At 47.6% G+C, this 26,984-nt stretch overlaps 1 protein-coding gene across 2 annotated transcripts in view; it reads left to right on the plus strand.

Annotated features, from left to right (window-relative positions):
- The window catches only part of SCFD2 (sec1 family domain containing 2), a 417,410-nt gene that overhangs the window by 376,285 nt on the left and 14,141 nt on the right, over window positions 1–26,984 (plus strand). For both annotated transcript variants that reach the window (XR_008666596.1, XM_055341439.1), the window contains exons 6-7: window positions 5,350–5,495; window positions 17,812–17,946. Coding sequence is in view for 1 of the 2 variants with exons in the window: in XM_055341439.1 (XP_055197414.1) it covers window positions 5,350–5,495; window positions 17,812–17,946 (281 nt within the window). In the remaining variant the exon portion in view is untranslated. The remainder of the gene's footprint in view (window positions 1–5,349; window positions 5,496–17,811; window positions 17,947–26,984) is intronic.

A 26,984-nucleotide genomic window follows, 5' to 3' on the forward strand; every position in this document is an offset into this window, starting at 1 on the left:
CCGTGTCGCTTACCTGCTCTGTGGCTCAGTTTCCCCATCCATAAAGTGGGAGCGCCCTTAGTGCCTCCCTCGTTGTGTCTCTCTGGAGGTTCAGTAAGCTGACAGGTGCAAACTTCTTAGCGAAGCACCAAGCACAGGTGAGGACGCAGGGAGCCTCCAGTGATTGTAGCTACGACTAATGTCACGGAAAAAAGTCACCCTGTGTCGCAGCTTTTGTGCCCACATCACCGTTATCTGCTGATGGCAGCGTGAATCTGGGATGAGCCACGTTCACAGAGGAGATTCTGGATGGGGGGAGGCAGTGGACACGGAGGAGCTGGGGTTGTGGTCAGCGGGACATGGTGAACGCTGACTTTGCCAGGGATGGCCGTGTGATCAGCCTAAAGTCATTTATCTTCTCTGATCCGCGTTTCTAAAGTGCGTGTGTGTGTGTGTGTGTGTGTGTGTGTGTGTGTTAAACTCTCATTAGGTTTTGGGGAAGTGAGTGTAAATCCCGCTTTTGGTGAAGATTGATATAAGTACAGATATGCTCTGAGACTGGCCTGGAGTCCCAGAAACACGTACGTTGCGGAACATAATTCAAAAGAGTTAATGCTTTGGACAGAAGTTGCTCATGTGCAGTTTGGATGAACGATGAAAATAATTGACTATTTTTCAGGAAAGTTTTATTTTATTTGTGAATTTAGGACTTTGTGTTTTCCTTCCTGATGGTGTGATAGCCTTATTCTTCAGTTGGGTTCCTTTGAGCTTAATTTACCAGTGATCTGTAAACAGTGTTTCTGTCAATCTGCTCCACAGTTGAGCTGACTCTTTGCAATTATACATTAACTTTAATGCGTAATCCACAATTTCCATGAATTTATCTATAATTTTCAGTAATCTATAATCTGGTAGATGATTCTATTCCACTCGGTTCATGGATGAACCTCATATTACTCACTTTCCAAAAAACTTGAAACAGACCATATGAAGAATCAGGTGAATCTTTCTGTTTGATAGAAAATAATTTACTTTAAATTTAAAAAGTTAGCCCGGGGTACCTGGGTGGCTCAGTCAGTTAAACAGCTGCCTCTCGATTTCAGCTCAAGTCATGATCTTAGTTAGGGTCTTGAGATGGAGCCCCACCTCTGGCTCCACACTCAGCAGGGAGTCTGCTTGAGATTGTCTCTCTTCCTCTCCCTTTGTCCCTCATTCTCTCTCTCTCTCTCTCTCTCTTTCTCTCAAATAACTAAGTAAATCTTTAAGAAAATAAAAAAGATTATCTTGCCCTCTCCATCTGCCCCAGCCCCTCCTCCATTGCTTGTGCACCCACTCTATTTCTCTCTCTCAAAAAAAAAAAAAAAAAAATTAAGCCTATTAGCTGAATTGTGTTTTAGAGGAATTGAAACATTGTGCATGGTATTGGAACTAGTGATGCCTTCTTCTTGGTTTTATGCCTTTTTTTTTTTTTTACCTCAAAGACTAGTACAGAATGTCCACCACTTAGATATAATTGATAGGATTTCCCAAGTTTTGAATGTCTCAACTAAGAGTTTAAGGAAAGAGGCTACATGAATGAGTGAGAAGCCATAACCTTCCAGGGTTTCTTCTGGTTGGTTATTGACTAAAGCACACGCTGGTACATCTATCTCAGCTAGGGCTGCCATGCCGAGGGTAAGCATGGTGCGATATCCATACCTACCAGGTACCTGTGGATCTTAACTCTTCTTGGTCATGAGTCTCTGTAACAATTGGGAGGAAGTTATGGACGTGCTCCTCAGAAAACAACACACTTTCTCCTTTCCATAAAGCTTGACATAGAATTCTGGGGAATTCACACGAACTCCTGACTTCGCTCTATCCCTCTCCTCCCCTCACCACAGTTCACTGAACATGGAGGCTTTCTCTCACTATGCTTGACCACACTGATTTTTTTTCTAAAAAATTTTATTTATTTATTTATTTATTTATTTATTTATTTATTTATTTATTTAGAGAGAGAGAGCACAAGCAAGGAAGGGAAAGGGGGAGAAGCAGACTCCCCGCTGAGGAGGGAGCCTGACTTGGGGCCTGATCCCAGGACCCTGAGATCATAACCTGAGCAGAAGGCAGCCACTTAACTGACTAAGCCACCCAGGTGTCCCTAACTTATTTTTTTATAATGACATGAGTCGGACATTTTCTGGAAACCAAGAATTAAAGACTGGTCAGAGCATTTTTAGGAACAATAAGATATAGACATATTGGTCTTGGTCCCCAGATCCTGACACACAGCTATTAGAACCCTTGGAATCTCCAGAGTGATAAGAGTGTCTTGTATGCTGATGGGATGACTGGTGGTTGGGGGCCCCTGACAGCCTCAGGATGGAGGGCTGATTGCCAGAAAGACAAGGGCATGTTTAGAGAGTTGGAGTTTTCAGCCCTACCCCCCAACCTCCAGCAAAGGGAGAGGAGCTGGAAGTTGGGTGAAGCACCTATGGCCAGTGATTTAATCAATGATGCCATGTAATGAAACCTCCATACAAACCCTTAACTGACAGGCTTGGAAGAGCTTCTGGGTTAGTGAACACATGAAGGTGCTGGAAAGGTAGAGCACCTCAAGGGGGCAGGGAAGCTCTGTGCTCCTTCCACCTTATGTTGCACTATGCATTTCCTCCCTTTGACTGTTCCTGAGTCTTATCCCTTATAATGAACCAGTAATAGTACATAAAGCACTTTCCTGCGTTCCGTGAGCTGTCCTAGCAAATTGCTGAACCTGAGGAAGGGGTCACAGGAACCCTCCATTGGTAGCCGGTCTGTCAGGAGTGGCCGTGGCCATCTGGCACTTGCACCTGACGTGTGGAGTGGGAACAGCCTTGAGGACCCGAGTCCCTCAACTGCAAGGTCTGCACTAACACTTTATTTAGTGTCAGATTTGAACTGAATCTTTGGACCTCAGTGGGTGCCTGGAGAATCAGAGAATCGGCAGGTGTGGGGAAAAGATCTGCACATTCCATGTCGAAAGTGTTGTTGGTAAAGACGGTTCAGAATTTGCCCTCCCTTCGAGAGTTATTAAATACAGTGTGCCAGGGACTCACATGCCACCTGGCTGTGTCCGCTGTGGCCAGGTTCCTGTAGGTGATCCCGTATACTTAAGATACATTCCATCGTACATTAAGCTTGTTTGGATCTACCTCTATTCCCTAAAAACAAATTGCAACCCTCTTCCACTGCTGGTAGGAGTGTCAAATGGTGCGGTCACTTTGGACAACAGCCTGGCGATTCCTCAAAGGGTCAAACACAGAGTTGCCAACTCTCTGGCAACAGTACTACTCCCAGACATATAGTCAAGAGAAATGAAAAATGTAGGTCTACACAAAACCTTATATGGATAGAAAACCAGCAGCGTTATTCATGATAGCCAAAACGTGAAAATATCCCAAATGCCCATCAACTGATGAACGCCTGTATAAAATGTGCTGTAGCCATATGGCAAATGTTAGTCAGCAATAAAAAGAAATGAAGCAGTGATGTATACTGCAACCTGGATGCACCTTGAAACCAGTGTACTAAGTAAAAGAAGCCAGTCCCAAAAGATCATATATTCTGTGGGTCCATTTATATTAAATGTCCAAAAATGGTAAATCCATAGACACAGAACACAGATCAGTGGCGTCAGGGCCTGGGAACAGGGTGGTAAAGGGGCGTGACGGTTCCAAGAATGGGCTTTCCTCTCTTGCATTGTGCTGATGGTGGTCGTACGACTATGTGAATACACTAAAAGCTACTGGATTGTACACTTTCATTTGTATGGTACATGAACGACATCTCGATAAAGCTGTTCCCAAAAAAGAAAACAGGCTCTGGATCCAGGCTGTTTGTGTTTAAGTGCCTCTGGAAGGGGCACATGGGTGGCTCAGGGGTTGAGCATCTGGCTTTGGCTCAGGTCGTGATCCCAGGGTCCCAAATCGAGTCCCACATTGGGCTCCCTGCATGGAACCTGCTTCTCCCTCTGCCTGTGTCTCTGCCTCTCTCTGTGTGACTCTCATGGATAAATAAATAAAATCTAAATAAATACGTAGATAAATGCCTCTGGAAGTTCTGGTGTCCTGTGACAGGGATTCTGGGTGCAGGTACTATATTTGGAAAGCTATTAGAGGAAGCATGGTCAAGAAGTAGGAAAGTGAGCCGGGGAAGGAAGGAAAACCAATAAAGGTGCATTAATTAGTGAGATACCACTGGTGACAAGTAGGTCTCCATCCTTCTGGGACTGAGCAAAGGCTTTGGAGATGGCAATTCAGAATTGTCCCCCCAGGGAATGAGAAGCTGGGTTGTTCCTACGAATGCCGACCTCCTAGGACTTCCAGCCTGCCCCACACAAAGGCAAAGCATGCTTCCACAACCAGAGGAAGCCCACAGACAAGAAGAGAGATAGAGACAGAGACAGAAACAGAGACAAACAGAGAGACATGCAGAGTCAGAGTACGCAAGAACTGTTCCCCAGACCAACGGGTGGTGCGTCCAGGGTGACGAGGGGATGTGGGCAGAGCATTGACAGCACCTGCTCACAGGGGTGTTATTTAACCACTCTGAACCTTGGTTCCTGCGTCCTTAAAGTGGGGGAAATAATAGCTCCTATCTCGTAAGGGTGCCGTGAGCATTAATGAGTTAATGTATCAGAGTATTAGACACAGCCAAAAAAAAAAAAAAAAAAACTCATCTTGGATCTTGATTTTTCAAACTTCTGACTTCTCCATGATCATTTCTCTCCTGAATGGGCTTCTAACAAGATAGAGAATAAATCTGGCTATTATAAGTGTCAAAGAAAAATAGAATCGTTGCCGAGAATAGTCTTATTAGGCCCTCTTTGTGTTATCAGCTCTGAAGGGCTGCCTTTTGAAATACACCATATGCTTTGTTGGCACATTAGGCAGATGCCCATCCCAGCAAGATCTGTTCCTGGAACAGCTCTATAACCTCCCAGTCTTGCTCTTCTATTTTATGAAAACCGCTGGTGGGATTCAAGCAAGAGAGGTTCATCACAGCACTGTCTGGGACTTTCCTTTGTGTCTCTCCCTATTTTCCCACAGCTCTGTTCTGAGGATAGTCAGACCCTAGCGAGCTTTCTTTCTGTGACGCTTCTACAGTGTGTGGCCTGAAGCCAGTGGCTGCCATCCCAGGCAATTCTGAGTTCTACTTCTGTCAAAGGCATTTACCTGTAGTACGTTTCCTTGCTCATAGATGATTAAGACGGCCCCGCTGGGGAACAGCCAGGGTAAAATAGGGTTAAAAAAAAAAAATCCAACTGTGTTACATGGAGCTCCAGCTGTCATGATTAAAACTTATTTTAAAGATTTGTTCACCCAAGAAAATATCTCTGGATTGTTTCAGGCTGTGACTCTTCAATTAAGCTGACATTTCACAAATCCAAAATTGCTGTGGATGAGCTCTTTGCCTCGCTTCGGGATATCGCTGGAGCTCGGAATCTCATGAAACAGTTTAAGTCTGTGTATGTTCCTGGAAACCATACCCACCAGGCAAGTACATATGTTTTAAAGTAACCATCTAATCTGTGTTGTAGTTTTAGGATTCAGAGACTGCAAAAAAAAAAAAAAAAAAAAAAAAAAAGGTTTCCATTATGGCCTCTCTACAATGAGGGATTTGTTCTAGATGAACTCCAAGGCTCCTTCCAGTTGAGAGATCTGGGTTCGCCTGAGTCTGAAAGCCTCTTGATTCATTTGCACCACAGGCTTGATGCAGGGAGATGAGCACTGGACTGGGGGCCAGCCACTGCTCTGTAGCTGTCTGTAGCTGTCACATACTTATTCTACAATCTTAGGCAAGTCCCATTGGGCCCTAGTTACTGTGGGTGCTGGTGAGGATCTGGCCTGTGATTCCCAGGCTTCTAGATCTAAGCAGTCCCAAAACATTCTGAACAACTTGAACAAAATTACTTGATAATACTGTGGCAAGAAAAAAAGAAGTATGTGACAGCAAAACCTTTCTTATTTGACATCCGCCCCCACCCCCACACACTCATACTTGCTAAGGGCAGTGGGGGAATTTAGAAGAGTGTTTTGAACAGTGATTGGGAAGATAGTATGAGAATCCAAGATTAAAAGCTCAGTGACGGGGGAGGGGCCACAAAGACCCAAAGGGAAGCTTAAGGAATGAAGAAGAGCTGGAGTCATTGAAGCCGGGCCGTCCCTATTGGACAAGGATGGAGACAGAACTAAGGTTCCTGGTGGCCAAAGATGAGCGCTGAAGGAAAAACAGATGTTTCTGATGGGAAAGCTCATTAGTGGAGTGGGTACAAGCATCTTCCCCTTCGTCTCCCCATGAAATCTCAGTAAAAATCCACTCTATTTGCTACAACCGTTTGGGGAGCTGAGTGTGCTGTTAGTGGGGACTCTGCCATAGTGAGGGGTTCAGCTTCAGGAAGGATGCTGGTGCTTTAAGCTGGGCATGTAGACAGGAGCTAAGGCTATCTACTATAGCTAGCAAAATCCAGACTCTTCCTCCCATATAGTCTTATAGTAGCCGATACTTGAAGAGTGCCCCCATATTTGGCTTGTCCTTTGATCCTCACAAGAAGTAAGCCAGGGAAGCATTATTACCAAGATTCAGGAAGGCCAGGCGACATGACACAGACACGCAGGTGGCCAGGGCCAGATGCAGGGTTTGGGCCCAATACAAAACCTCCTCCCCGCCGTATCATGGATTTCATGGAGGCTCTAGAAATACTGGTTGATGGTCCTGATGGGCATCTGAAATCACCCACCAACATGTGAAAGACCTTGGAAACTAGCTCTCAACTTAGTAACATAAATTCCCATCCTTTGCTCAATGACCTGAGAACACCACCACCAAAAAATACAGACAAAATCACTCAGATCATTCATCATATGTAGTCTGGTCCCTGAAAAAGTCTCCAGTCTTAAGTACAGCGGTATGGACTAGGTCTAGGAGACACAGAACTGGTGGTTTATGATGAGATTTAGACCAAGGAATGTCAAGAAGGAAGTGGCTGCTATAGTTGATAAAGTGCAAATAAACCAGTAAGGGAATAAGCTTTTTTCAGTTTTGTGACCATTGTGACTAGTTTAGCCAGATTCACATAAACATGCATTAGCTATAAATCTCGGGCATGATAAGGACGATGATAAATTTCCTAGACTTTATCTCCCTGCTGCCAACACTGTCATTTTCTGGACCCCAGAACCCTGTTCTGCGGTTATGGCCTTGGGAACCCTGTTCCGCGGTTACTCCCTTACAGTGAGTCAATGCCATCAACCCATTCACTGAAAATCCTAAATGTCAGTGAGTGGGAGATAGGGGCGAGCTGGGGAGTATGTGTGTATCTTAAGGGGATTTAGTAAATGATGATACAGACACATGCTGTGAAATGCTGTGAGACCATTAAAATGAATGAGATGACTCCAAATGTGCTTAGCAAGACTGTATGTGAATCCTTGGCTCAGGCTCCGCTTCTTGGAGAACTCAAACCAAAACAGAGGTTTATGATCTGTTCAATGAAGAAAAAAAAAAAAAAACAACCATGTAGATCATTCAAGTATTTTTCTATCTTCATTTAAAAAATAAAATAAAAACTATATGGTTATGTACATTTAGTAAGTTTTTAAAAATTAAGGAAAACTGTATAATGGTTACCCTGTGGGGGATGGGAAGGGTTGGAAGGACGAGGAGGAACTCTGACCTCCTGCTTTGTATTTATGTGGATAGAGAACGAGTTTTTGATGATATCATAGGTGATTTTTACCTGTCTGGGTTTTTTGATAATTTTTGAATTTAAAGTTTTTCAACCATAGACATAGGCCCAGCGAGGACAGGAATTTTGATCTGGTCTGTTCACTGCCGTATCCTCGGGTCTAGAGTGGTATTTCCCATATAGTGAATGCTTAACGAATATTTGTTGGGGCATCTTGAATGCAGTACATATATTTTCATCATATATTGGAGGATTTGGGGGATGCAAAGTATGTATAATGAGAAAGAAATAAATGTTGACATTAGAGTCAGAGTCCAGCTGTGTCTAGTTTTGAGGATGGGCCTTGACTGGGCAACTCTCTAGGTATTCTCCCACCTTAGTCCTCAGTCCTAAGCCTCCAGGAAAAATAAAATAAAAATTTAAAAAGTGTGCTTTCTATCTAGCTCCGTGCTATTTCTACAATGTCTAGTTGAGATGTTCTGGGCTCCCTGGGATACCGAGGAAAGCACTAGCCCTGGTCTAGCTGTAGATTCCTATTCCAGCTCTGACCAGTGCTGTGAATTCCCAGGGCCCCTACCTGCCCCACTCCCCCTTCTAGCACCCCTCTCCTCTCTCACAGCCACTCCCATTACCCCTGCTAGCACCTGAGGCACCTCTTCTTCTACCTCCGTCCCTTCACCCTAAAATTTAGGAAAGTATGTCAGCCACAGTCACAGGCCAGAGAGCAGACCACTCTCAGCATTTCAAGGAGAACATGATTTCATGCAAGAAATTAACTACATATATAATCTCTGGAAGAGCTAGAGGAGTGGGATCTAGACTGCATGTCCAGAAATGACCCCAGAAGGGCACTACAGACCCGGCTCTCCAAGGGAACTGTCCCACTGCTGGCTGCAGCCAGGAGAGTGGACATGATGGGGATCACAAGGCTGCCACTGAAGCTTTCAACTTGCAGAATATTCCACCAAAGCTGGACTCAGCACCCATGTTTGTCACCATGGTGTATCTGTAGGGCCTAGCTCGGTGCTTGCCACCTAGTGGGTGGGTAGGTTGGTGGATGGATGGATGGATGGATGGATGGATGGATGGATGGATTGAAGGATTCTGGACTAGGAGTCTTATCCACAATGGCATTTCTTATGCTCTTAATTCTTAGTGAGACAGAGGTTAGCATGGAGGTTAACAGCCCAGCAGAGCAGCATTGAGTTCATAGGTCCATAGGCCCACCAACTCCGTGCCCTGAAGCAGGTTACTTCACCCCTCTGTCCCTAGTTCCACCACTGAACCAAGGAGCTAATAATAGTAGTAGCGCCCTCATAAAGATGCTCAAATGATTGAGTAAATGTGAAACTCTTAGGACAGGAGCTGGCGAAGACAGCACTGGGTAAGCATTAGCTGTAACAGTCGCGGTGACGACAAAATAGGCCTCTTTTTCGTCCTCTCTTGTAGCATTTCTCCTCCTTTGCTGGGAGATGGGCCACATCGAAGGGGAATCATTCTCAAGCTGACTGTACTGTTAGCTGCTGGGTACGGTAAGGGTTTACAGCTAATGCCCGATGGTTTGGAAAGGTTGTGTTTGTTCCTAGACTCTAGTGAGTGGAAACCTAAGCCCCAGGTTGGCCTGTGCAGCAAGTCTTCTTGTGCTTTTGTTTCTTACTGCGAATGTTCCAGTATAACGGGAGGCTTCACCTCCTCCTTGAACGCCGCGGTGTTTGATGTGCAGCTTTCCCCGAGCCACAGCATCAGGAGGATATTAGGCCGACGTCTCAGGGCGAAGAGCTTATGTGCCCTTTCAGACAAAATGCTGTCTGACTCTTGCATGACTTGCTTTGGCAGAAGTCTCAAAGCGCTGTGCTGTGCTGTGCTGGAGAAGACTGGCCACAGATGCGTACTGTCTCTTGTGCCTCTGGCAGGCTGAGCAAGAGCATTTAGAACCAGCGGTGCCCAGGGAGGCCCGACTCATCTAGTGCCTGGTGAAATGTGGCTCTCCGAAGGGTCTGTAGGCCCAGGCTCTTCGTCAACAATCCCCAGCCCTGGCTGTTCCTTCCAAGCGCTAAGCTCTCTTCTTTTTCCTCCTCCTGATTCTATCTTCCTAACTCCAGACCTACTAGTGCCCCTTTTTTGAAAGAAGCCAACTCAAGATGGGACTACAGTGGGGGCCAGAACACTTGGCTCTGTCCTGTAGTCCACTTCTAAATGCCTAGGCAAACTCCTGCCAATTAGTTCAAGGCTTTGGACTTTGGGATTTATTTGTTTTCTGTTTTTTGTTTTTTGTTTTTGTTTTTGTTTTATATTGAAGGCAAAGGGACTACACTCAAATTTTTACCAAGTAATCTGCTGGTTTGAAGGAAGGATGGATAGATGGATGGATAGATGGGTGAACAGAGAGGCAAATGAACCACTTTTTAATCTGCAGCTCAAACCATTTCCTTTAAGAAGATGAAAGGAGGAAAAAAATCAGGGCTAGTATAGCAAAAAATAAAAATAAATAAGCCACGGAACAGTCAAAGCCATCAGCAGTTTTGAGCAGATGTTTTTTTCTGTACAGTCATGGATTGAGACAAAATGAATGCTCTCTCTACAAGTCTGGTTTTCCTGAGGACTTGGTTACTTAGAGTCAGTCTTGCAGAAAAGGGAGTAGCCTTCTCAGTAATCGGGCCGAGAGGGTCCATGGCTGCCCAACACCAACCACCAACCAACAAAGCCAAGGGCAGCAGCGCTGACTGATGAGATGTGGTTGTGGCAACAATTGAGATTTTCTTGGAAACTGATTATCTTGGGCCATCATGAAGGTGCGCCAAATTCAGGAAGATGTTGGAGTTAGACTAGTTTCTAGAAACTGTCACTGACTTGCGTAGAATGTCAGAAACTGCTGCTGTACTTGATACCTCTGTTCAAGAGCTAGAATCAGGTCAATAAAAGAATCTTTTAGGCCTACCATCATCTCGTATCCACCACAAAAAGAGTAACCAGAGACATAGACACAAATTCTGTTCTTCATAGTTTGATTAAATATGGTTATTTTTAAAAGCCTAGTTTGTTCTGGAAGGGATACTGGACATTTAAAGGAAAAAGAGAGTTTCTGGTAAAAGATCAATCTCTTTTTGAACTTTTTCACATATAATACCAACCAGGGACCTTGTTAGGCTCTACCAAACCTTCAGGCTATCCTCATGAGACTGTCGTAAAGGGCCGCATTATGATTTTCATGGTCCTACTCATTTTGCCTTTATGGACCCCTTCCTCCATTAAAAAAAAAATTAAAAATTATATTGTACAATTGCATTGGTACGGAGACAATATTATATATCAAAACATTATCTTTGACCTAAAAGTTCATTTTTTTTTCCTTCTGATTTTAAACTAATAAATTTCCACAGGCCCCTAAGAGTCTTGTGGGCTCTAGGCACTGTGCCTTCTGTGCCTAATGGATTAGTTGGCTGTGTGGTCAAAGCCCCCACTTGGCACCAGTCTGCCTGGGACAGGAACAGAGCTAGCCACGAGCAAGCAGCAGGCATTTTCCTTCTAGTCCTCGAGACCACTCATGGAGTAGTCCATGCAGTTACCCAGGAGTTCCTCGATTTAGGTCCCAAGGTAACAACTCAGAAGTGAGAGAACTAGACTCATTCGTGGGGGAGGGGTGGGGGTGGGAGTCTCCTGGCTTAAAAACTTCATATCCTATAGGAGCCAGTTTTTCTAGAACAATTCCACGGACGTAGCTTCCAGCGTTCCTCCAAGGGACGTGCCCAGCTCTGCAAGAGTCATCAAAGCCCAAAGCTCTGGCTTTCTGTCCAATATTTAAAGCTCTCTCCAGTCTAATGCAATTTACTTAAGCAGGGGTCATTTTTATCATAAGCCATCTTGCCTGGCTACAGTTTGACATTCTTCTCTTATCAGGTTTCCAGGGAAACAGAGCTGGAAAGTTAACCAAAGGTCAAATTCTTACGCAGAAGAAGGGAAAAGGGTTTAATAATCCTTTGCCTATAACATGCAACTTGCCACTTAAGGAAATAATCATATTAATGTTTCAATGCAGACTCTACGGTGTGGCTGTGGCAGAGACAATCCATATGTTCCCCAGACTCCCATTTTCCTTGTCCTCCTGGGCACAGTTAGACCACAATTTCCAGACGCCCTTGTGGGCAAGTGTAGGTTTGTGACTAACTCTGGCCAATGAACAATGGGTAGAAGTGGTACAGATCGCTTTCAGGCTGAGCCCATAAAATCTCTCTGGAAATCCTCCACGCTCTCCCTCTTTCATCATCTGTGGATGAGGTGCAAAGGCTTCCGTGTGGGATTCGAGTGCCCTAGATGGTGGAGCCACCCGATAGAAGGAGCCTGGGTACCTGTATGGGGGTGCGGGCCAGAGACCCCCCCCTCCATGATCAACACACACCGGATGTGATGTAAGCGAGGAATAAATGACCAACAAGAAAAAGGAAAGAACAAATTTGCTTGTGTTTTTAATTCCTCACCTCCCTACCCCCCAAAGGTGAACTGACAGAGAACATTTGATTAGGAAAATTAAATTATTCTGCCCAACTCTCTTAATGTTGGAGTAAACCACAAGCTGATCCCCCCTAACACATAAGGAAAACGTTACGCAGAGCACTAGGGGGGGACATGGGCCTCCCCGATCACCACCTTCTGCGTGATCCTTTGCTGAAAAGTGGGTGGCTTTTGGCTAAATGGGAAATTCCATGACAGTCGGAGGGTTTCCAGCTAAGAAGCCACTGCTGAAGCAGTGCATTCCAATCAGATTTCAGGGACACAAAGCGATCCAACCGAAGTGGCTGAAAGGAAGGAGCCAAGGGTTCTCATCATTAAAAATCCTAATTGGAAAAACTAAGAAATGCGTTTGCTAAGAAGTCGTGAGGCCAGTACTACTTTTATGCCTGAGAAAGCCTTTCCCAATGTGTGCTCTTGAAATGGACAGTTATTTCGTTCTGCTGTGCTTTGTTGTTTTAGTAAAGAATTAGAGGGGATCCCTGGGTGGCGCAGCGGTTTGGCGCCTGCCTTTGGCCCAGGGAGCAATCCTGGAGACCCAGGATCGAATCCCACGTCGGGCTCCCGGTGCATGGAGCCTGCTTCTCTCTCTGCCTCTCTCTCTCTCTCTCTGTGTGTGTGACTAGCATAAATAAATAAAAAATTTAAAAAAAAAGTAAAGAATTAGAGGTCTTCTTCTGTATATTGAAGTGGGAAAACCTGTCGATGTCTCTTTAATAAAATATAAGGTTTAGTGTACTTTTGATTATAAGTAAAAATAGAAAATAACAGAAAAAAGCTCAGACTGGCTTTAACGAGAAAGATGATTTATTGGATGCTGTGACTTCAAAATCAAGAGAAGGGACGGCGTCCAGTGGTGAGGAGCCAGTGCTGGGGTGATGTGGTGGGAACAAGCCGGGAAGAGCATGTTCCCCATTGGGCTTCCTGCCTCCACTATATCCCTCTAGTGGCCCCTGTCAGCAGAGTCTACAAGGTCTGGTTGGCAGAGCATGTGCGGTTTGCTGAGTCCCAGCCAGCATCGCAGAACTAAGTACAGGAGACAGGGTTTGGAGTTGAGACACGATATAGCTTCATCACTATCACATCTCTATAGAAAATGATTTTTTCAAAATTGCTGTCCAGTGAAAAGATAATCAGACAGAGTGCAGCCAAGTAATCTAAGAAATGAGTATCACGGAGCTGGGTCAGGCAATTAATTAACAAAAGCACTGATGTTACTGTTCTGGATTATGTGATGTGTTTGTGATCTGTTGTTTTCCGTGTCGAAGTTGTAATTTCTTTTCCCGCTCTAAATAAATGTTACCTGCCTACTTAAAAATAAAATAAAATAGAAAGGGAGACAGAACATGAAGACTCCTAACTCTGGGAAACGAACTAGGGGTGGTGGAAGAGGAGGAGGGCGGGGGGTGGGGGTGAATGGGTGACGGGTACTGAGGGGGGCACTTGACGGGATGAGCACTGGGTGTTATTCTGTATGTTGGCAAATTGAACACCAATAAAAAATAAATTTATTATTAAAATAAATAAATAAATAAAATAAAACAAAGTTCAAAGTATTTCCAAGTTGTTTGAGCTGGATCTTATCTTAGAGGTCTAGCTCTCTGTTTTACAAATAAAATTGTAGAAAACCTCAAAAAAATAAAATAAAAAAGATTTACAACCTTCTCCAGTGGCACAATGATCACAAAATCCCAAGAATGAAGGGATTAAGGGACTGGCCCTTCCAAATCTCTGTTCACCCCCAAGGGGAACCCCAGCTTGGTGGGTATTTTGTGCTGGGTGCTTCGTTGCCCAGAGCTTAGCAGAAAGTGGAGCAGGGCAGGGGGCAAGATCCCCAGTCCCTCCACACTTCCTGCTTTCCCCTGCCCGCCCGCACCACCCTGGGGAGGACAGTCCCACCACCCCAGCCTATACTGCTCCTTGCACAGGGCAGGTACTAAGTCTACTATTTTAGCCAGATTATAGACTTTTCCTGTGTCTGAGCTCCTACCATCACCACGCTTCTCCCTTACAGGAAGTACATCCTATAGCCAGCAACAAACCTTGTTGTGTTTTTTGTAGATTGGGGGACCTACTCTCTGTCCTCTCTTAATCACAACAGCCTCAGTGTAATTCTCTGGGGTTCTGCTCCAAGTTACTCTATATAACCGCATATAGGCTAATAAAATAAATAAGTGTAAGCTCCTGGAAGGAAGGCCTGGCCATTTATTTATTTATTTTTATTTATTTATTTTTATTTTTATTTATTTTAAGTGGGCCCCATGGCTAGCCAGCGTGCAGCCCATCACAGGGCATGAACTCATGACCCTGAGATCAAGACCTGAGCTGAGATCGAGAGTTAGATGCTCTAGCCACCAGGCACCCCAAATTTCCTTATCTTCCCTTTGCACTTTGTATCAGAATTTCGTTCAGTCGCCATGTGTAACAAAGATCTGAAAAATAATGGCTTACACTTAGGAGGGTTTGTGCTGGCATGTGAAGTAGGTGGCTTTACAGTCTGTCCGTGTTGTGGTTCTGCAGCCCCACCAGCCATCGCCAGCCTGGGTTGCGTCCAGTGCTCTGCTCCAGCCTCACTAAGGAATGACCCTGTTTCCCATGGTGGCTGCTGGCACCTTGGGCCCCACTTCCATGTTCTAAGCAGTGGAACAGAGAAAGGAAAAGAGTAAACTCTTCCCTTTTGAAAAAGGAGGTTTTTCAAGCTCTTTTGCTTATATCTCATTGTCCAGAACCTAGTTATGTGGCTGTACCCGGCTGCAAGGAAAGCTGGAGAGTGCAGACTTGTAGCCAGCGGGTAATGTGCCTCCCTAAAAAAAATTAGATTCTATTACTAAGCAAGAAGTCGATGGATATTTGACAACAATGCTGGTAAGGTAGCAGACTATTGGCCAAAGGACTTCTCTTTGGGGAGCAGTTTAAAGGGATTAAAGTTTAAATTGAGGGTAAATGTCCAGAAAGGCTGAAATGACAGAGGGGCTCTCAAGATTGCTTACTCGGAGAAGATGATGTGCAAAAGTCAGAGGCCATTCCGCGACCTCGGTTTTCTTTAACGTCAAAAATATTTATTGGATTATTTTAGGATTCCAGAAGTAGTACACCTGTGAACTGTAGAAAATTTGGAAAAAGAAAAAAATAATGCCCCTGAGTCCCAGAACCTAGAGGTAGCCCTAATTAATGTTTTGCTGTGCTTTATTTTCAGTCTCATCCATGCGTAAAAAATTTAATTTTTAACAATTGTTTAAAAAAAAAAAAAAGATCATTCTTGCTGTTTGCAGTGGTGTTTTAACTGTTTTTGGCAAAGTGATATATTGAAGTCTTCCTCCCACTGTGGTCCCTTGTCCTGCCCTCCAGTCCACGATCACTGCTCATGGCCGTCTCTGTAAACACATCACAGTTTCTCTTTGGTACAGTCCAGCAGATACAGACCTCCAAATCCCCAGTGACACATGTTACACGAATGCCAGCCCAGCACACACACTGTTCCTCACCTTGCTTTTTCCACCCACACTTTATTCCGCACCCTGCTTTTTGCCAGTTCCTGTTGTGGGACCCCATTTATTAAACTGCTCCTACCGATGGGCCCTTGAGTTGTTTCCAGTCTTCTGCTATGACAAACACTAAAGGGCCTTTTATAGGTCTCCTCTGCATAGGTTAACATATTTACAGGACAGATTCCTAGAGGTGGAATTGCCAGGCCAAATGCACTTGTCATTGTGATAGGCCTGCCACATTGCTCGCCACGCTGATTGCAACAATTTGCACTCCCACCAGCAATATATGTGAGGGTCTGTTTCCCCCACGGCCTCGTCAAAAGTGCATGCTTTCAAACCTCTCCATTTTTGCCTATATGATAAATTTTAAAAATCTATGTTAGTATAGCTTTAGCATGGGGAAGGTTGAGTCATAGTATTTGCCTTTTTTTTTTTTTTTAATTTCTGTCTTTTGAAGATTTACCTGGGAAATCTCTGGGGATGCAGTCGTCGGTTGGTCTAATAAACAAGAAGGCTGCACCTCTCAGCTGAACAGTTGCTGTTTCTCCCTGCATCTTATCCCTCATAAAGGCACATTCTAGCTAAACAATTGGGGGGGAGGGTGTTGAGGGCTATTTTGTCTTGTTTTTTTTTTTAAGATTTTATTTGAGAGAAAGGTAGAGAGCACAAGCAGGGGGAGGGACAGAGGGAGAGGAAGAAGCAGACTCCCATCCCAAGCAGGGAGCCTGATGCAGGGCTGGATCCCAGGGCCCCGGGATCAGGACCTGAGCCGAAGGCAGATGCTTAACTGACTAAGCCACCCACTAAGCCACCCACGCACCCCTAATTGTGTTTTTCTATGGTTTTATTTTTAAGCAATCTCTAGGTGCCACATGGGGCCCGAACCTACAACGCCAAGATCAAGAGTCACCTATTCTTCCAACCAAGCCAGCCAGGCACCCTCTAAATAATTGTTTGTTATTTTGATGGTTTATATCCTGCTTTATTTCTAAAATATTTTAAATAAGCAAGTTGGAATAAAGGGGAAATAAGAGTAAAAAAAAAAAAATGACTGTAAGGAAAGCCAGATGAAGTCAGTTCACCCAATAGCCTCAACACTAGCTAGAGGCAGGTCACAAGTTCAGCCAGTGCAAAGAGGCAAAGATTGAAAACGTCTGGGCAGGACTCTGTTGGGACCTGGCTTTTGTGAGGCTGTGATAATCCTCAGAGGGTGTGGAGAGGAGACGTCCCTCCTTCTTTCAGCCTTCGGGTTCCAAACTTGGGTGCCCCATGGGACCAGAGAGCAGAGACAGCAATGGGACTGGGAGGAGGGGTGAGTCAGCTGATGGGGAGGGAGGAAGAGCTTGGTAGGAAGGAGAACAAGGCACGAGGAGTGGGGACCATGCGCAGGAAGTACACTGGTCAGGAACAGCTGCCTCCAAATATTATCTAAACATGCATAGATGTAGCACCATTTATCAAACCGTAGGAGCTGTACCGAATCCACGTCAGCTTAATTCTACTGAAATTCTTATGGTACCATGTGACCTGCTTTTTCTAAGCCCTGACCTTGGTCAGATTCCTGTTTGGCATCTTGGCTTTGTTTTCTGGCCAAGTCATACTTGGAGTTGAGCTCTATAGAGGAAGAAGGGATTGCTTTGGGCTTGGAACGTGACAATACATCCTACGAGAACATTCCAGTTCCTAGCAGAGGGAAGCATAATTCTAAGAATGTTGAGGAAAACTGGAGACCATCTTCATGTCTGTGTCAAATGACGATACTCTGCTTTCCAGTTTTCTTCATCTATAAAATCGTCACTTTAAACCCAGATTTTAAAAAGTGGTCCCACCAAAAAAAAAAAAAGTAGTCCCACTAGGATTATAGTCCCGGTAAGAGACATTTGCTTATAGAAGGGGGTAAAAGCAAAAAAAAAAAAAAAAATAGCATTAGGGCATTAGGGTGAGATTTACTCAAAAAAAAAAAAAAACCCCAATGTTGTTATAGTTGGCTTTTCATACACACAGAATCATAGCCACTTCTCAGTGTCAAAATAAACTTGTTTGGCTTCATTGGGTGCAGATAAAGCTATCGTCTCTCCAGACAAAGCAAACAAACCCTTTTACTCACAGCACAATATTTTGTCTTTCCAGGCATCCTATAAGCCATTGTTGAAGCAGGTTGTGGAAGAAATATTTAATCCTGAGAGGCCAGATCCAGTGGATATTGAACACATGTCTTCAGGCCTCACTGATCTCCTTAAAACTGGATTCAGCATGTTTATGAAGGTAAAGTAACCATGAAGAGGTAATCCTGATTGTAATGCTCTCTTTGCTGGGCATGAAAATGCTGGCACCGTGTTCACCTTGGTGAGGATCCTATAAGATAACATCGGTGTTTTGGGTCCTCTGAAATCAGGTGCAATCTTTATTTAACTTTGGTTCTAAGCAGCCTGACCTTCCAGCCTTATATGGCTTCCTTTGACCTAAACACCATGGTCTTTTTTTTTTTTTTCAATCAATATATGAGGACATAAGCAAGCCCCCTGGGATAGCACCACTGCAAACTCTTCTCCTCCAGACCCACATTCTGGCTTCATCCACATACTATTCACAGGTCTTAATGATGGTCTGTTGCTCTTCATTCTAGAACTTCTGTAGAATAAGGAATAACTCTGCTTAGTCATATGACTAACATCACCCCCAGATCTCTTTGGAAATGACTTTTGTTTTAGCCCAGCGGGCTCCCAGGTGACATGTGCTAGACTTTCCCCTGGCTGCTATCAAGGGTAGGTCAAAATGATGGAACAGCCTTTGCCTTGGGAATGAAAGGACGAAAAGTACACAAATGAGATCTATTTTTAACTCACTATAAAGTTTCTAAATTTAAAGGGATCTAAACAAGATTACGGACTGGCCTCCCAGTCTATGCCAGGATTTCAGTTGTAATAACTCTTGGAAATAACAGAATGTTTTGCCTACTTCAAAGCGTCTTTGAAATCATGAATTAATCTACATAGAAGATCTGGCCTTTCAGAGTTCGGTAAATGCACATGCCAGGAAAACTGGTCCCCTGGAAAAGCCAGAGGACAGAAGGCAGACGATCAAACTCGAGACAAAGCAGTAAACTGGCTGGGGTGGGGTGGGGGGTCTCCTTCCTGCTATCTCTGGTTAGCAAGTCAAGTGGCTGCTGGATGTTCCCCTTCCTTTTTTTTTTTTTTTTTTTTTTTTTTAGTAAATAATGTATTACAGATCGGCTTCTTAAAAGCGTGTGGGGGCTCCTGTGTTGCATGGAAGCCTGAGGTGTCTGGGAGCCCTTCATGGTGGCTATACTGTATAGAAACTTCCAGGCTAGACATGGTCTCCAAAGCCTTCTCCACTTGAACACCCTCTTCCTTCCTTCCCAGGCTTGGGCTTCGCCCTAGGGTGCAAATATAATAACAAGTGTGGACTTTCAGGCCCTGGCCAGCAAGGCCTGGGGCTAGCCCAACAGGCAGCACATGCTTCCCCGCTCAGGCTGTTGCCTTCACCATCAGCCAGGGGCCCGGTGAAGGCTCAGGCCTGCACTCCACTCACCGCACATGCTCCCAGGTGCAGAGAGGCACAGTCCAGGCAAGGTGAGGCCTCCGACCCGCTCCTGTCCAGCCATGTGCTACAGACACTGCTTTTTCCTAGCAAAAAAGGATCCAGTGACCAAATATGTCCAGGAAACGCTGGATGAAGCAACCTGTGAAATTGCTTCCTTCCGAGGGGACAGTCCCCTTAACAGGCCGATGGACTTTGCAGGTGTCCGGCCAATGTGGAGCCTCCCCTGTCGGAACCCACCAGCCTGCGTTTTCCAGTACTGTTTCGTGAATCGTGACACGTCACATTTTTAAATTAACCCTTTTACACTCTGCAGAGTGTTCTCTGCAGCTTTTTCCCTGATCAGAAGCTTCGCTGTCCTTAGGAGGGTTTTGCCCAGGATGGTGTTTGGAGCTATCCTGGGCTGCTGTGTGTCTCTGCCTTCATATCCCTGGAGTTAGAGCTTGTAAAGAAATGCCCTGGCCCCTTGAGGCAGATCTCCAAAGGAGATTTCCAAGTAATGCATTTCAGGAAAAGGGGGGAATTTGTGTCTTCCCGGCAGCTGTCAGAATCCATCCCTCAGCCCCCAGCTGCCAGGCATCTGATCTCAATTGCCAGAGGATGTCATCTGCCTGCAGGGGGTGGGAATTGTCTCGGTGGGCTGGCCACAGAGCCCTCCCCACCCCAGCACCCCAGCGGAGAGTCGTTTCGGTCTCTAGCTACCTGGGCTTCCATGACTGGCTCTTCCTACCACACCATAGAACTTGTAAAGGAGCATTACCTCTGGCTCATGTGTTCAGGGCTTGAACAAAATAAATGGATAAATGTAAAGAGGAACAGTCAGTAGGGCTTCGAGGGATAACTGCGAGTTCCCAAGGAGCGATGTCTTTGAGCTGGAGGGAAGCCACCAGGAGAGCGTGTCTTCTATTCTTCTTTAAGGCCCATGGAGAGAAGAGGATGCAAGACACGTATCTGAGATTCTCTGCACCAAACCAAAGCTCTGTGAGAGGGAAGTTGAGGCCACTGGATTTTGCCTTTAGTAAGTGGGAACGTCACTTGCATCCTACTACTGCTTGTTATCATCTCGTTCCCACATTGCGCTAATGGGCTTTCCTCTATAAAGACTGTCCAGAGAAGCCTTCCATCCCCACCTGTTCTGGTTATCTCTTGCTGCGTAACAAGCCATCCCAAAACGCTGACCTGACATACCGTCGATCACGGATTTTGTTTATGACTCTGCACTCTGGGCAGATCTCGACAGGAAAGGATTCGCTTTCAAGATAGGGCACTTACTGACCATCAGCCAGTGGCCCAGCCTGGCCTGTGAGCTAAGGGACACAGTTCCTCTCCACCGGCCTGAGCTTCCTCCCAGCACGGCGGCTGCATTCAGGGGCGAGCGTCCTAGGAGGAGCCAGATGGAAGCCTCAGAGGTCATGCAGCATGCCCTCCACGGTGCTCTGTTGAAGCAGTCACATACCCACTCGGGTTTGAAGAGAGACGACTTACTCTCTTCCTCTTGGAAAGGGAGCAAGTGCAGCAGGAGCAGAAATGTTTGTCGTGGCCACTCTTGGAAAACACAGTCTGCGCTCGCTCGGCCTGAACCACGTACCTGGCTGTGCAGCCTGACAGGGCGGTGTGTGGCTAATTCTAAGAGTTTTCCCCCCAGTCTAGGGGACAGAAAATTCACTCATGCTCCTGACCTGGTTCCAAAACAAATCCTCCCAGAAAGCCTTCAGTAATGAGAGACCTGCCTGTCTGCCTTTTTTTTTTTTTTAAGCAATATAATCTCAAAACCAACCAACCAAACAAAAACAAAACAAAACCTTCCTGCGTGATGAGACACTGCAGGACTTTGCTCTGGCAGGATCAGTGTGCCAGGCCCTGGAAGGTGGAGCAGACAGGCTGGGGAGAAGAGTGAGTGAGGCCACAAGACGGTTCCGGGACAGTGTTTCCATCAGCTACATGCACTCCTCACGTGGAGGATAAACTTGTGTTTAGCCCCAAGCAACTGTGGGCTTCAAAGGGCAGTGCCCTTCTCGGGGGTTGGGGGTGGCTCTTGAACTGGAGAGAAACAGCTTTGGAAGAACCTGACATTCTTCAAAGAACCAAGCATTTCTCCAAGAGGCTTCTTTCTGCACGGAGCACCTTGATCTCCTTACAGGAAAGCGTGATAGTGATCTCATAAATAAATCGAAACATACCTTACCCCTTCTCGCTTCAACGTTAATTTAATTTAGAACTAGCATGTCTAATGGGCAGCACTTTTAAAATGCATCTCTGGAATGTGTGGTTTGGGTTTCGGTCTCCTGAAAATAATATATTTTATATCTACTCCATGTGTTTGGCCCCCTGCTTGTTTTGACTAAAGGACATGATTTGTCAAGATGTTTTCTCTGCTGGAATTGGCATGAGGAGGGTGGGTTTTATCTAATGAAATTGCGTGAGGCCCTTTCACCTCCTTTTATACGTATTTTTTAAGAAGGTTTTGGTTTGTTCCTGTCCATTTCCTATGTGGCCACGCTTAATTGGGGAAAAATAAAAGACTTGTGCAAAACACTCAAAGAAGACCAGGCTCTTGCCTCTGGGCCCTTCTCTGAATTGATACGAGAGCTCCCTCACCTTGGGTGCATGAGGGGAGATGAAGCAGCTTCTCAGCAGGCGCTGAGAAGCTGGTAGTGAGAGGGGAGCAGAATCGAAACTCTTTCAGTTTGCAGTAAAGGTGCCAACCAAGTGCACGACGTTATGATTTATTGTGGACCATTCATGGTGAAGACCAAGGAGGGTCTCGGGGACCTCGGGACAGCAGTATGGCGGGCAGCAAGGATTGGGACTGAGAACTGGGAAGCCATCAGGAAACCCAGCGGTTCTTTGGGACTTGCTCTGGCCTGCACAAGATGCGCACAACAGCGGCCAGCGTAGAGCAGGTGCTCTGTAAGCGGCAGTTGAATGAGTGGCTGGGTAGCGATGCCACAGCCTTCGGTTCTTTGCCCGAACCTCATCTATCTTAGGTCAAGTCTTGACTCCCATGGAAGGGTCTCGAATTGGCCCAACCTAGGTCAGCGGCCTTGCCCCGAGCCAGTCAACTGTGGCTGAGGGGCAGGATCACATGCCCCCACATCACCGTTGGGAGCCCACCCCACAACCGTGAGTGTAAAGGAGGCCATTCACGTGCAGGTTGGACAGACAGACACAGGTGTGCCTACAGCCAGGGGTGAAGGATGCCATGGCGATGAAGGCAAAAACAACGAGCCTCAGGCGATATTTGCTGTCAGGTCCTTGGACTGTAGTAAGAGCGAGACGCACCTGCAGATCATCTAATCCAGCTCTTCATCATTTACGTAAGAAAACAAGCTAGAGAGGTGACCGGTTGGCCCTGGTCCCTTATACTTAATGGCATTTCTGACGAGAAGAAAGCATGTCAGCATTTGGTGTCTCTTGAGTAAATCAGCACACGTCCTGGGATTCCTGTTTGCGACACTCTTGGAAAACACAATCTGCGCTCGGCCTGACTGTGCCCTTGGCCATCCATGCCGACAGGGCAGGGCAGCGATGCCACAGCCACTGTTTCTATTTTATTCTCCCTAACTGTGCTTCATCCTGTGAGGTAAGGCTTGATGCATGTCTAACCCCAGCTGAATACGACCCGTAAGGTCTAGTGAGGTGGATTGTCACAGTAGGATTCATTAAGCAAAGAAACTTGGTTCGGGCAGCCTACGGACCTTGTCTGCCTGCAAGCGGCCGCTGAGAGCCTCTTCTGTGCCCTCGCCATGGTGGTGGGCAGGGAAGACCCAGAGACCAACGAGGTGCCCCACCTGCCACGGCTGAGCTCACCTTGTGTGGCACGCAGCTATCTAGGGAGACGGACAGGAACACGGAGGACCGTGGGCAGGAGCGAGAAGCCGTGTGCCAGGCCAGATGGAAGGGCACGGAGGAGGGGGAGCCCGGCCGCGAGCCGGAGAGAGCTCCCAGGAGAACGCAGTGCCTGCAGGGCAGCAGGACTTAGCAATGGGGGACCCAGGCCTGGTCCCCCGAAGGAGTTACAGGTAGTTCCCAAAGGCTGGGGCCGAGGACGAACGTAGGGAATGGAAGCATAGGAGGACAGAGAGAGAAGCAAAAGCCAGATGAGGCCAGGCTGGACGTGGAAACCTTGACCAAAACGCCAAGGTGCCCTTGAATGGTTGTTAGGAATGTATAACCGGTTTGTATGTTAGGGAGGTGGCCCTGAGAGTGGCGCGTGGGGGGGCAGCGTGGCCAGAGCGGCGCCAGGCCGGTGTGGTGAGGAGATCCAGAGCTAAAGCAGGGCCCAGACGCAGTGCTGGCAGGTCCCACAGGACCGGCGGTTGCTTGGATGTGGACACCAATGAGAGGACACCGTCTGGGGTCATTCACCTGGCGTGGGGTGACCAGGTGACCGGCGTCAACATTCTCTCGGACTGAGAAGCAGGAATGGAGAGGGAGATCACTGACTGGAGAGCTTAGCTCTGCAGCTCGGCTCGGCCTGGGGGCCAGCGACGCCATCTGGGGCCGTGGCACAAGGGAGCTGAGGGCAGCGGCTGGGCCACCATCCGGGGCTCAGGAGGAGAGCAGGGCCCAGAGCCCGAGCCGTCGGGGACCCGGCGTGGGGCAGGTCAAGCAAGCCAAGCCCTCCCAGGAGAGTCCAGGGACACAGGAGAGATGCTGAGGAGGCTCTGACGCCGGAGGGGGAAGTGTCCAGAAAGAGGAAGCCCTGCACGGCAGCAGATGGGGCAGGGAGGTGGAGCGGAACACAGAGCGGCCCAGGCAACTCCGTGAGGGGTCCCCCAGGGGCCTGCTAACTACCCGGAGCTGCTAGAGAAAGAGGAGCCCAGCCGGAGGAGATGACAGCCGGCTTGCGGTGGACGGGCCTGGATGTCGGGCTGGGCCCTCCAGGTAACCGACTGGGGGACTTGGGACCAGAGGCCCCTTGGCGCACCCCGTCCCCATCTGCGGAACCGAGCTGAGAGCGTCGCCTACTTGCAGAGTCGCCCTGATGCTCCCTCCTAGGGTCATGCCCGCACCAGCCCCTGCTGTCCTGTCCCCCGCGCACTCCCTTACCTGTGTGCTCGGGGACTTTGTCATTCTCCGAGACAAATGTCGCTTCTTGTCTGACCGAGAGAGAAGCGCCACCCCAGCAGGGAGTGTCGTCCGTCCGCTGCAGCGTCCCCGACACCACTGAGGCCCAGAGCCGGCCGCCCTCAGCCGCTGCTCACTTACGTATCGTGGACGGATGAATGACCGAGTAAGAAGCGCCACACTGGACACGCACTGTTTGGTGGCAGTGGCCGTGCTCCGAGTTTCTTTTGGGAGAAAAGCCGTCGCCAAGCCACCTTCAGAGTCAGTACGGCTGTTCCCAGGGCCGAGCGCGCGTTGAGGCCTGAGCTCCTGTTGCGCTGTCTCCGTTCTCCAGGGCTGGAGGATGGGGGCCCGGCCCTGCCTGTGCTGGGGACACAGCGCAGGAGTCACACGTGCAGCGGGATTCCCGGGACTCCTGGACGGGGCCAGAGGACACCGTGTCCGTCCAAACCAGTCAGGCCATCAGGGAGCCACGGCTGCACAGAAGGTTCCCACAGCCTGTGCTTCAGAGGCTGGGCTGGGCGGCCGGGGGGAGAAGCCGCCCTCTCTGACCGGAACCCACGCCTGACATCCCAGCCAGCGAAGGCCCGGAAGGTGGAAGAGCGGGGAGTCTGACTCGCTTCATTCATCTGGGCACTTGCAATGGCACGAACGGCGCTCACCTCCTTCATCCCCAAGGTGCCTCACACTGTGAACTCGCAGGCCCCCAGATTGCAGCCGGGGGGGGGGGGGGCGACTACAGGGAACGTGTTACTCTGCTGGAAGAGACTTTAAGGGATTGCGCCTCCCAAGGGCCTGCCCACTTGACATGTTCTAGAAGGAAAGTCCGGTATCAACAGAATCTGAACAGAAGTCCGGTATCATAAATCTGAACAGAAACCGAAAGAGCAAATGGCAATGTGCATGAGGGGGACCCTTTTATTTGTGCCAACCCCAACATGCCCCCAGCTCCTTGGCCCCAGGGGCCTGCCCCTTGTTGTTACTGCTCTTTGCCTCCTCTTCATCTCTCAGGACATCCTCCCAGGATCCTCGCAGGGCGCTTCAGAGCCCAGGCTCTTCCAGGAAGCACGTGTCTTTGGGAACAGACTGTACCACTTGAAGTTCTGAAGCCAGCTGTGTTTCGGTTCCAGGATCGAGGGAGAAAGTGATCTGCAGGGCTGGGAGGAACCTCGGGTTAGCGACTCAGCCAGGATAAATCACACTGGAAGCAAAGAAAGACTTTCTCAAAGATCCCTAAGAAAAGGAAGCGCATCTCCAGTTGGCCCGTGGGTCTTACTCATTCGTCCATCCATTTATTTTTATTCATGCAACATTTGGACAAAGTTTACCGTAAGCAAGGTCTGTGCTCAATGCCCGAAATACCAGAATCCCAAGATAAATACGATCTGTGCTTCCCTTTCAGTAGCCCAGAGTCTAGAAGAGGAGACAGGCAGGTGTATCCGGGCAGCAGTGCAGTTTGACAAGGGCCACGGCAGAGGTGTGGTCGGTGGAGGTGTCCCGAGATGGTGAGAGACACCTCTTCAGAGGAGAAGGGGGGCTTTAACTGTTGAATAACTGCAGGACCAGGGCACGGAGAGGCCAGAGCACACTGGTGTGGTCCCAACCGGGGCCTGTGGGCCACGGATCTTTCCCACTAACATGGAGCTTCTCCAGGGTTCAGAGAGAGGGGAAAAGAGCAAAGTACAATGTCGAGTATCGGAAGTCCGGGTGGTAGTTACCCTTGGTGAGGTCGTGACCAGGGTGGGGCGTGAGAGGGGCTCCAGGGTGCCAGCTTCCTGTTTCTCGATGGCTTCGTTTACTTTGTGAAAGTAAACCAAACAGAACACTGTGATAAATGCATTTTCAGTGTAAATGTTCAATAACATTCAAACACCTCACGTACCCTTCAGTCGGGCATGGCTCAAATTCTCACGAATGGCTCCAGCTAACAGCGGGCGTAGAAGGTGGAGATAGAGACATGAAGCAAAGCCACGCTGAGACAGCCCTGGATGCCCAGTTAAGGAGTTCGAGCTTCATCCCCAAAGACTCACAGAGGGAGCAAGCACGCGAAGGAGCTGAGGAGTGTTTCAGAGCGTGGCCTCCGGAGCTTGGCCCCTCATGCCACAACTGAGTTACGGTGTGAAAACTTGAAACTCGCCACCTACAAAATGCAGCCATGGTTGTGTTTGCCCCCAGAAGCTATTTTGAGGATTGAAAAAGATAATGCACAGGAATATTTAGGAGAGTGCTCACCGTAGGTGACAAGAAACGTTTGCATTTTAGAAAGCCTCCTCAGGCAGGAACGAGGACAACGAGGACAACGGATGGGGGACGGCCAGACCAGCACAGGGAGATGACCCAGGAGGCTGTGCCAGTCATCCGGGAAGACAGAATGAGAGCCTGGCCGGAATAGGGACAGTGGGAGATCTCAAGGAGAGGTCCACAAATTTGGGGGAAGGGGGCTTACAATGAACAGGCTTGACCTGGGAAATGAAAGGGAGCAAAGTCCAAGGTGACTGTCAGGCGTCTGGCTCAGGGCTCTGTGAGGATGGTGATGCCATTAGAAAGTCAACATGAGGGGCCCCTGGGTGGCTTAGGGGTTGAGCATCTGCCTGTGGCTCAGGTCGTGATCCCGGGGTTCCGGGATCGAGTCCCACATTGGGCTCCCTGCATGGAGCCTGTGTCTCCTTCTG

This window comes from Nyctereutes procyonoides, unplaced genomic scaffold (assembly GCF_905146905.1).
Source record: "Nyctereutes procyonoides isolate TBG_1078 unplaced genomic scaffold, NYPRO_anot_genome, whole genome shotgun sequence".
NCBI classification, from domain to species: domain Eukaryota; kingdom Metazoa; phylum Chordata; class Mammalia; order Carnivora; family Canidae; genus Nyctereutes; species Nyctereutes procyonoides.